General features: G+C 37.0%; 1 protein-coding gene across 1 annotated transcript in view; it reads left to right on the top strand.

Moving 5' to 3' along the window:
* Nucleotides 1–779: 779 nt before the first annotated feature.
* The window catches only part of wdr70 (WD repeat domain 70), a 40,052-nt gene continuing 29,063 nt past the window's right edge, over nt 780–11,768 (top strand). Inside the window, exons 1-9 of the mRNA XM_014003723.1 lie at nt 780–828; nt 1,433–1,489; nt 1,593–1,676; nt 1,843–1,948; nt 2,077–2,281; nt 3,152–3,211; nt 3,491–3,624; nt 4,752–4,905; nt 8,642–8,718. Coding sequence (XP_013859177.1) covers nt 807–828; nt 1,433–1,489; nt 1,593–1,676; nt 1,843–1,948; nt 2,077–2,281; nt 3,152–3,211; nt 3,491–3,624; nt 4,752–4,905; nt 8,642–8,718 — 899 coding nt within the window. The 5' untranslated portion in view covers nt 780–806. The remainder of the gene's footprint in view (nt 829–1,432; nt 1,490–1,592; nt 1,677–1,842; nt 1,949–2,076; nt 2,282–3,151; nt 3,212–3,490; nt 3,625–4,751; nt 4,906–8,641; nt 8,719–11,768) is intronic.

The following is an 11,768-nucleotide window of genomic DNA, read 5'->3' as shown; positions in this document are numbered from 1 at the left end:
TCTTCGTCTTCCAAACACAGCACGTGGAATTAAGACCAAAAAGTTCTATTTTGGTCTCATCTGATCGCATAACTTTCTCCCATGATGCTTCTGGATCATCCAAATGGTCATGGGCAATCTTAAGATAGGCCTGGACCGTATGCTGATTTAAGCAGGGGAGCCTTCCTTGCTATGCATGATTTTAAACCATGATGTCTTAGTGTATGACATGACCCACAATAACCTTGAAAACAGTTGTGCCAGCTCTCTTCTGGTCATTCCTCCCATCACGTGTAGTTCTGGGCTGATTCCTCACTTTTCTTAGGGTCAGTGAGATCTTGCATGGAGCCCCAGTCCGATGGAGATTGGCAGTCATGTTCAGCTTCTTCCATTTTTTAAATAATTGCTTCAACAGTTGATCTTTTTTCACCAAGCTGCATGGCAATTACCAAGAAGGACAAGTGAAAAGTGTGAGGGTGGTGGAGAAAAAGAAAATGTAGAACATGTTCTGATGAAATGTGTATTCTGCTCAAAGGGCGAAGCTAAAGGAAAAGGTAGAAGAGGCAGAGCAAGAATGGAGCTTGAAAGGAATATTGGGAACAGAAGGGGATAAAGAAGAAATAAGTGTTATTAGAAAAGCGTTATTTAAATATCTACATAATACAAAATTGAAAAATACAGTAGAATTTAATTAGCGGAGGTTATAGAATTACGTACTCTTGTACAGTAGGTGGCGGCATACACCTTTAAGCTGTTTGCAATCCGCCAATAAATAAACGAAGAAGAAGAAGAACTACTTCCGGAGATCTGAGGTCGTGTTTGGAAACATGGATGCTAAAAAAGTTGATGGTAAGATGTTTTTGCAGTCAGTACGTGTATTTATCACTGGATTTCCTTGCTCTAATGCAACATACTTATACGCGCTTAAGTTTCATAGCTTTCGACATTTATTAACTAATGTTCGATTAATTAAATTATTCTTTAGCTATTGCTGCTTTTGTGCTAGCTTAAAACATTAGCTTTTTTACATGTTTTATCAATTTTCAACCCCATTTGTTTAATTTTCATAATATAGTTTGTTTACTACTGATACTAGTGCGCTGTCTTCGTCTCCCAACATGATAATTTCTGCTTAAAACAATAAAGGGTGCTAGCTTAAATTGTGTGTATGCTAGAAATACACTGGTAGTAAGTCCTTCAAAGCAGATCTTTGTGCAATGTAATAGCATTATAACAATTTGTTATCATATTACTGCACAATTACTATTAGTAAACATCGTATTATGTCATTTTGTTGAAATTACCAAAATCTAAAATAAATTAACTTTGTTGTTTGTAAGTATAAATGTATTAAAGTAGGTTGGCTTTGCAATTCTCTTAATAAATTGACAATTTCATGATGTTTCAATGCCACAAAAAAAAAAAAAAAAAAAAAAAAKCCCACTAATATCAGCAGGTGAAATGAGTGGTGATGGAGATGTTGGATCTGTCATGGGATTTTCTGGATTTGGTAAGTGTAGATACAAATACTCAGATTGTTGCTGTTTTTTCCACAGAGCACTCAGTCACTTTTAACAATGGCACATTAATCAGGTTTCACTTGTATTTTCTAGGCAAAAAAGCTCGAACTTTTGACTTTAATGCAATTTTTGAGCAAACTCGACGAACAGCTATCGAGAGGAGTCAGCGAGTGTTAGGTAAGTTTGTTATAAGATAATTTGTAATGATATGAATTTTCATAGACACATCTATTGTTTTCTAACATGGTAAGTATCAGTATGGTAGGGCATGTGCATGCAGTGTTTGGACATGGTTTGTCGTTTTGTGAAAAAAGTGTCTTTGTTGTAATACTTTGTTGATCAGAGGAGCGGCAGAAGGAGGTTCAAATGGAAGAGGAAGGAGAGAGCTCCATGCAAGTCAAACCATCAGCTCAGAGTCAGAAAGACAAAAGTGCAGCTGCTTCTTCTAGGTAGGTTGTGATTAGTGAGTTTCACATCCTCCACTTCAGTGCATTAACTCTTAAAACAGCCTGAATGAATTTGCCATTAAATTTTTTTTGTCTATATATATATATAATATCCTTTTTGTGTTTTTAAGGGTACAGAAAAATGAAAGTAGCAGTGAATCAGACTCTGAGCTCATTGGGCCCCCAGTGCCTCCCCAACAAGCTGCCCAGGAGGATGATGATGAACTTGTGGGACCTCCACTTCCACCAGGTTACAGGAGCAACACAGCACAGAGTGATGAGGATGAAGAAGAAGATGATGATGATGAAGAGGCACAAGATGACGACGATGATGATGTATGTTTGAAATGTCAATAATAGTAGGGCTTATCTGTGAATTGCAGCATGTTTCTAAATGCTCTTTAGTTTTTATGTTAATGTTAGGGATGTGAATGTAAACTCTCCTTTTGCTCAAAAGTTTTGAATCTGTAGGAAAATCTGTGCCAATTATAACATAGAAACAAGTACTGGGTTCGATGCCCAGTTTGGACCTGGGGTCCTTTGCGGAGTTTGCATGCTCGTGCTTGCATGGGCTTTTTCCAGGTGCTCCTGTTTCCCCCACAGACCAATATCATGTACATCATTTTGCAAAAGAGATCTGTGATTTCAATGGGACTTACCTGGTTAAATAAAAGATAATAAATAAATAAAAAGCCATAGATGTGAGACAACATTTTCAATGTGAGGCATAAGTAAGGTGCACACAAACAGTTTTTTAACTTTACCATTTTACAGATTCTTGAATGAAAGTGGTCTTGAGGGGGGAAAAATGCATCAGTAGCCTCTTTGCTTAGATGTTTTAAAGTTTCACCACAAGGTGGCAGCACAAGCAAACCTATGGACTTGTTCGTGTGTTGAACTGGTTTTGTTTTTGTTTATCTTTGCAAAATTCCAATGACACCTGCTACATATCAGCATCTATTAGTGCTGTATTTACAAAGTGTCTTGTAAATATCCAAAGGTTAGGATGTTAGATCAAACCCTCGGCTTGCAGTCTTAGATCCTAACCTTTGAAATGTGATTCTTTTCAGGAAATCTTTGCATAAATGTTTTTGCTTAAAAAAGGCTAATTAAATGATATGGAATTAAATGAAATAGTACACTGGAACAAAGCAAACTGCTCATCCTTTTTTTATTGCTTCTCTTTTCTCTCAAATTTTGACCCAGAACCCTGTGAAAAAGATTCCAGACACTCATGAGATCATTCTGCAGCATGGTACCAAAACCGTAAGGCTTTTGATTAAAGTCAGTCTTTTGGTATAGACTCTTGAAAAGGATTTCTTAAATTTTTATCTTTTTATTTTTTATTGAATTGAGAATTCTCTTGACTCATTGAAGTATCATAAACCCTTTAAAACAAAATATTTGTAGTTTTTACTGTTATTTACCTTCATTTTTTCTCCTTTAGTGGAGACTTGATAAGAAGCAGCCATTTAGAATTAGTTGATCTCTGACTTCTAAAAGTTCAGGAAATTGACTGTAAAAAACAGCTTTTTGTCTCCGCAGGTATCAGCTCTTGCTTTGGACCCTTCTGGAGCCCGGCTGGTGACAGGTGGATATGATTACGATGTGCGTTTCTGGGATTTTGCTGGGATGGATCAGTCTCTGCAGGCCTTCAGATCCATTCAGCCTTGCGAGTGGTCTGTAGAACATCAACACAGTTGCCTAACATGTGTTTAATTGTTATCATGCAAACGCCAGATACACTAACTTTGTTTTGGTGCGTCAAAGTGCCCGCTTGTACACAAACGTGCGCGTTTGTTGAGCTCCATCAAGTCTCATGCTTACTCTGTGACATCCTCTCTTTTCATGCAAAATGAGGCTTTCAGAAGCAGATGGTGGAGTTAAGTGGGTATTTGTGTGTGTGTTTACTCTTTGTTAAACTGAAGCTGTCATTAGGGATCAAATGCCTTTTTTGGTTTTGGAAGCAGTGCGCTGAGCTGGATCGGGCTTCCCCTTTAAAAAAAAACACGCTACATTTATTCTGATTACAGTACGATGCAGTAGCCTGTTTGGTTTGCTAACAAGCAGGGCTTCATTCAGAAAGCTGAGCAGATGAGGTCCACTGCTTGTCATTACTCACCCCCAAAATAGCATCTTGTTAACTCGTTTAACAGAGACAAGGTGGCTTGGTGAGTTTTATTGAGCTTTAGAAGATTAATACATCTCTTATGTTCCACTTCAGTAATAAATGTACCTACTGTAGTCTTACTGTTTATATTAGAACATTTTTCTTTGCTAATTTTATTTAACACCGACTTCACTTCCTGCTCAAAATCTTTTGTTTTAGGTACTTCTCTTCATTACTCTTTTAAAACCATTGTAGATTTATAAGCTCAACTTGTTAAAATAAAAAAAGTATTACACTGTTTATATTAAAAACATAAAATTCAAAATATGAACTAAATAATACACAAGCTTTTACTTTTCTTCATAAGGTTTTATGCATTTTCAGTCTGGATTCATGTGATTTATACATTTATGTTTCAAAGATAAATTTTCACAACTTTAAAATGTTCTTCTGTTATTTTATGTTTCTTGGTGCACATCTAAGATTTGCCATAGATCTTACCTCAAATTTTCAGCTGTCCATAAAAATACATGTGTCATGCTTTGATATTTTCTTGTATGATCCATTTCAAAACCTGAAAACTAACTGTTTTGACACAGAACCTTTTCTGATTATAGCTTGAAAACAAAATGTATCATCACTGGAGTGCTAGCTGAAACATTTTGCTTGTGTTGTGTGTGTGTGTGTGTTCGTCAGCCATCAGATCAAGTCTCTGCAGTACAGTGTTACTGGCGACGTCATCCTGGTGGTTTCTGGCAATGCACAGGCCAAAGTGTTGGACCGTGATGGCTTCAATGTCATAGAGTGTGTGAAGGGCGACCAGTACATCGTGGATATGGCCAACACCAAGGTATGAAAAAGAAACACGATTTTTTAAAATTTATTCTGTGCCAAAGCTCCCAATTTAATCTAGTTATTTATTATATTAATGCTAATGATGCATGAAAGTAAATCAGGTAAACTGAAAAAAATGATAGTTTATTTTTGTGTGTTCCAAAAACTCTTCCAGCTCATAATATGCCTTGGCAGGTATTCATTTTGGATTCTGATTGCAATAGTTTCAGATTTGAGCAATTATTTACAGTACATTCCTAGTAAAATAACTTTTCCATGACGGCTCAAACTATAAAAGCTACGACTTGTTTTGTAATGATTTGGAATAAACCTTAAAAATGTCAGTGGTTTTGTGCTCACCAGCTATATTTTGGAAAGCAGCAACAATTCGCATTTTCCAAGTATTGCAATGAAAAATGGAAACATACAAGTACATGCTTTGTTTAAAAAAGGATATATAATATAATGGAGCCCTTTGATGGTGTAATTATCTGCATACAAATGACTTTAAACCTTTACATTTGTACTTAATCTTGAAGAAGATGCTGAGTGTTTGGCTGAAGCAGACTGGATGATAATATGTTTTGCTCCCGGAGGACACCATGCCAGTGTTTGGTAGTTACAGGATGCACCTGCTCTGTTTTATGATGCGAGCATAAAGGTTTATGCTTTGTGATCGGGCAGAGGAAGGGGGAAAAAGGAACTCCACTTTTTGCGTTTAGGGTTGTTGTGATTCCTACACCTGAATCTACAAAGAAGGGTCCTAATTAGAACTTGATGTTTGGGTTTTAGTGTTAGTGTTTAAGACAGCCAGTATTGGTGGTCAGTGACCATGTGTGCCAGCTGCAGCACATTCTGACATGTTTATACCGACCACATGAAGTGCTTGAAGTGAAGGTCCATTGATTTCAACAAGGGGTTTCCTGAATGTCCTGTACTACCTTCTTATCCTACTCAGTCCCATCTGGAGTTGATGGGGGAGTCAGGTTCATTGAGAATGTGTTTTGGCCTGCTGACTGTGTCCCAGTCGATTACCTGTGTCTCGTGTGATAAATAAATCATGTTGATATACAGCTATTCTGATTTATTCCTCATGTTCACTGAATGTTTGGGGACTCACTGAATTACATGTAGCAGAATGACAGGAGAGTTTGCTCCTAATAATAGCTTTATTTGAAACATTGGGATAATACAGATAAAAAACCATTAACATATTCATTTTATATCACATTCTTTGCACTGTTTTGTTCAAACATCACTTAAAATCGAAAGACAATTAAACCAGCATTCCAAACAAATGCATATTGCCCTTTGCCTTGTATGCAGAAGATTTAAACAATAATCTGTAAGTGCTCACGGTTGGTGTTGGGAATGAGCCTCAAATACTGTCACTTCAGGGTTAGAATTATTATTAAATTTAACTTGTGTTATTGTTCTTTCGGCTGCTCCATTCTGCGGTGGTCCCCACAGCGAGCAAACTCGCAGGAAACATTTGGAAATTATTTTACTCCAGATGCCCTTCCTGACGTAACCTGGAGACAAATCAGCAACTTCAAGATTAGTAGACAGCCGGACTGAGTGCTATAGCCCCCCATCATCCATAAAACAATTAACAGAGGTGTATAAAGTGCTTGAAAGAAATAATTAAGTAAAAGTACAATTACCTTAACAGAAAATGACTTTGGTAAAAAAATGAATTGCACTGAGAAGAAAACTTATGTAAAAGTCATAAAATTTCTCACAATAAACAGAAAGGTAAAAGTACTTTTGCACACACTCTAAGAAGTGAAGTGTCAATTTACTTAACCAAACTGGTTCCAGTTTAGTGGAACCAGTTTGCATTACTTGGTTAACTAAATTCAACATGTTTTTAGAGATAATAAACAACTCGTTTCATGATGATTTCTGATCCTATTTTAATTTGTAATGTGTTAAGTTTTAAAGTAAAGAAGTAACAGTATATTTTATGCTTCTAATGTAATGAAATAAAAGTAAAGGTTACAATTAAAAAATACTTGGTATTACCAGTCCTCAAAAAAATTACTTAAGTACTGTAACAAAGTAAATGTGCTTAGTTACTATACTATATTAAGTAAAAAAAAGGTATGCTGGTAGCAACTGCTACAATAACAAACATGGATATGCTGGTGTTGTCCCTGAATAGATATATCAGTTGTTTTTCTTCTCTGTCATTACACTGTTTACTGATGGTATCAATGTCAACCTGCTTCTTTTAAGTCATTGTCAGTTTGTTGTCCCAAACTGTTGAGGAAGAGGAATTGGATTTGGCTCATTCAGCCTAATTGTGAAGCTCTTGTAATGAATAATTGCTTGTTTTGGTGTTATTACAGAGCAGAGTAGTAGTTGAACCACACAGAGCGTCCATATTGCTTTTTCTTAAGTATTTTACCATAAAATTTTAAAGCTCAGCAATTTGTAATACTTTTTTCAGCCGTAAAACATCAAGGCATAGGCGGTTTCACTTAATTGGTCATTAAAGTGTTGTGTTTAAAGTATTTTGACAGTGAACATGCAGGCCCTGTTCCTGATCCACACATACCGATGTCGTTCAGTCAGCTGCTGCTCCAGCACAGCTCTGCTCTCCATGCGATCTAATAGCTGTGTGTCATAAGTGCAGCGCACCGGTGTTCCTCTTTGACCCCGCAGTCATAGAGGCCTCTCTCTGGGTTTTTCCCTTTAAAGTAATTTCTTCTGAGTAATTCTCCACAGGACTCTTCAAGCAGAGGAAATAGCTAGAAGTTACTCTGCGAGGGACTCTATTTAAAGCTGTGGCGCAGCGGGCGGCACGGCTTCAGAGTTCAATGGTTCAGTTTGAAGACGAGGGCTGTGTCTCAATTCATGGGTTGCAGCTGACGTCGGCCTTATTTGTCGGCCGCTTACGTCACAGCCCCGCGCCGCTGTCCCAATTCATAGACGCCTACTCATACGATCGAAAAAGCCGACAAAACCCAGAAAATGTTGGCTGCGTCTGAGTATCCTACACAGAGTGTGCATGGTCATGCAAACATACGTCTTTTGTAGATTAGATATTCTCATTTCTCATCTGTTTATGCAGCCTACGGCCCATGTCAACTGCAGCCAACATCGGTTGGAACCCATGAATTGAGACACAGCTGAGTTCTATGCTGAGGAAGGTTGGTGTTACAGTAGGATCAAGCGAACGGCCCTTTTCTCAAGGGAAACCCCTTTCTCTTGCACCCAGATGTGACATAACTAAATGGTGTGTATAAAAAGCACTTTCAAAGAAATAACTGAAAACCGTTTTGTGGAGGTAATTAGGTGTGCAACAAACTGAAAAACAACAGATAACTGATGAACAACAGCTGCCTTATCACTGGATTTATATTTGCGTCCTGTAGGACTGCAATAGAGATCAGCTGGTCTTGGCAGCATTTATTCTTTTTTAGTTTACAAATTAAAATTTTTCATTTTGAAACTTCATTAATTTTTTATGCTTTTTACTGTTATTTATTTATTTTTTATGATAGAGGGAACCACATCAATTGTGTTGTGTTCTGGCATCATAATGACAATTAAAAATCTCCTGTCTTATTTCCTGACAATGAACTATGTGGCTTGTCTAAATACCAAGAGTTTGAAAACAGTTTTTAGTGTATTGGACTGGAACTGGAACAAGGTCGTGATTCATCAGTGTGCAGCTCATCAAAGTCGATGGAAACTAGTGTTTAAAATGTCAAGTTTTCTTCATGGTCACTTTGCTCTCATTACAGGGACACACAGCTATGTTGAACTGTGGGTGCTGGCACCCCAAGATTAAAGAGGAGTTTATGACCTGCTCTAACGATGGGTATGTGTTTTTAAATTTTTTAAAATCTTTCTACATAGCTCCTATTTGTCTCTGATCTGCTACAATTCATACATAATTCAAACCATTTGATAACTTTTGTTTTTTCAACTAAATAAATCGTCTCTAAGTAGTGCACTTGACATACACAATTATCATACGTTGTCTGTCATACATTACATTTGGCCTTATTAGACATGTGTCATGATATATAGACAACTGAAAAGTAGACATAATGGTTTGCAGTTACGATATTTTTATGCAGGATTCGTGATGTGATTTTATGAACTATCATACTTTGATTTTGCTCTTTTTTTCTGTAAAGTGATTTCTAGAAATGACCAAAACCTAGGTTTATATATCCAAATAAACTTACTTTAATGTTTCATATTTTGCTATTATTATAAATCAAATAGGCCAGCCTCGTGTATTATTCCTTCTTTATCTTTACATTCAGAATTGTCTTTCTTTGACAAACACAGATTTTTGTGTTCAAAACAGTGGATCTTATTGAACGATTTCTTTTGTTTTCTTTTTTTTTGCTCTCATGTCTTCGGTCACCAGCAGGGACTCCTCTAGTTCAGACTATGCCTCTGGAAATGTAGATCAGCTTTATAGCTGTGCATTGACACATTGTGCATTGAAATGTTTTTTTTAATCTAGTCATTTGGAGCAGCTAAACAGCTGTATATTTTAGTATATATTTCCTACTTGTATCTAAACTGTTTTTTTATAGATTTATCAGCTTCTTAAAAGTGAAATTATACCAGTCTAGTCCCAGAAGAAATCTCTTTTTGACATAAATATTCAGGCATAGTTTCACAAACACATGCACGTGCAATAGCATAGTGATGAGTCTGAGTGTAACAAGCAGCAGTGCAGAAACCCATTGCCATCATCATTAAGTAAAAACAAGGACTCGGCTTTGTGGCCAGGCCACAGACCAGTGTTTACCAGTGTTACTGCTCTCCCAGGGGCAGAGTTTGGTTTATTTAGCTCTTACTGAGTCTCTGGAAATCCTCCCCTGGCACGTTAGCGTTGGGTGTTGCCTCTGGCCAGCTCATAGGAGAACAGCGTTCAGGCAGAGAGCATCTGCATGTGGGGAAGGTTCACTGCTGCAGAGCAGGTCAGCACAGTCTGGGAGGGACTGCCCTTGATTGTTTCACCTGGAGGAGTTTTTCTTTTAAACACTTGAGAAATTCCTTGCTTTGCTGTTTTAATTTATCACGCAGATAATGTTCTGTGCAACAAAAATAGTAACATGCTGATATTTTTTTTCTTTCTCTCTGTGAACCAACAACTTCTCAAATCTACTGCTTCAGTTCCTCTCCTTATTTTGCAGCTGTAAACCACATTTGTCATACTTAAATCTTCTAATCTAATTTACACTCGTGTATGCATCTTTCAGTTTGCTTTTTTTTGGACCTTTTTTCTATGAAACTTGTTAAATTTTGCATGGAATAATGTCAAACAGTCAGCTTGCTTTGAACCAGTTTCAAAAACAAACAAAATATTTGACAAAAAGACATGTGTTGTAGTATTACTTTATTTAAAAAGACACCCATGAATCGGTTATCAGAACAGTTTATTTTGATCTAAAACAGATTTCTACCACAATCACTGGACTGATGAAACTGATATTAGGGCTTTCGCTGAGAATTGCAAAAAAGGTTCTGCGTTTGAACCAGCCGGATAATTCCTGTCTTTGTTTGTCGAGTTTCCATGTCCCAGTCTCTATGGAAAATTGTGATTTTTATCTTGTTTTATTCCATGAGTAAATGAATGATTGTCTCAGCATTAGCCAGGTGACGTGTCCAAGGTGTACTCCACCTCAAGGCCAAAGTCAGCTGGCGTAGACTGCAGTGACTGTCTACGTGGTAAACCCTGAATGAATAGAGTTCACTTGATAGTCAGCCTGCCAGAAGTACCTTCTCACTTTCTATTTCCACACATATTTGTTTGTTAACATCAAAAGAAACTCGTTGCAAACTGTAAAATAAAATATATTGCGAACTGTATCAAACGATGCAGCTTGAAAGAGTTTACTTCAGTAGTTTCCTAGATACATGCAACTCTGAAATGTGGGTATGTGGTTTGTAAATAAAGCATGAATAGGTCAAAACCCAAGCAGAAAGTTGAGGCGTATAACTGATGTACATTAGGTCGGCTGTAGTTGGTGTAGGTTAACAAATAAGGTGGAATCAGATGAGAATAGAATCTGGGAGATGTTTAGATGGAAATATAAGAACGAGTCTTTTGCTAAACACAAAGAAAAGAGATATGGAGTTTAAACTGTTCAATACTGAGGATTAAGCAGAGTGGAGAAGAGCCATAAAAACAGAGCTCAGCATTCGAACGCACAGGGCTTTTGCTGAGCTTTAGCGGTAAATTTACCATTTCAACATTTTCTTTTTTATCTGTGTATTTTTATTCAACAAATTTGAGTATAGATACATACCAGTATGTCAAACTTATCAATCACAAACAGGCCTTCCATGGATCTCATTATTGTTGACCTATTTTCAGTCCCTTCATCTGTTTACATTGGTAAATAAATGCTGCGTAATGTCACATACTGTATGCCCAGAATATTATAATGTATGGATGATAAAAACCAACGTTACTCATCACAAAAAGATGATTTCAGGAAAACAGTTAATAAAAAGTTGTCTAAATGAACCACATTTACGGTATATATATAGCAGTTTTCTAGTCTTCCTGACCATGTAAAACACGTACATTTGTTTTATTTCATTTACATGGCTTAATAATACTCCAGTTATCATAGAAAGACCCATAAACGCCTTACTTTCTATGCTTTACCACCCACTGATGTTTGTCCCTAGTTCCACTCCAATAGAATCTGTGGAGACTAATAATACCACCTGTGGGTCTTTACTTGCTGTGTTTGCCTCAACATAAGACCAACACCCTAAGTTTTTGTAGGTCTTTCTTTTCATGTTAGGAGGTCTGTTTTTGTGATGTTTTAAAAAGATTACAATGTCTGATCACTCGACCGTCAAGTTCCCTAATTAAAAAAAATCCCCCCCCCC

The sequence above is a fragment of the Austrofundulus limnaeus genome, unplaced genomic scaffold, assembly GCF_001266775.1.
Source record: "Austrofundulus limnaeus strain Quisiro unplaced genomic scaffold, Austrofundulus_limnaeus-1.0 Scaffold20, whole genome shotgun sequence".
Taxonomy (NCBI): domain Eukaryota; kingdom Metazoa; phylum Chordata; class Actinopteri; order Cyprinodontiformes; family Rivulidae; genus Austrofundulus; species Austrofundulus limnaeus.
This window is presented reverse-complemented; position numbering and strand designations above follow the sequence as displayed.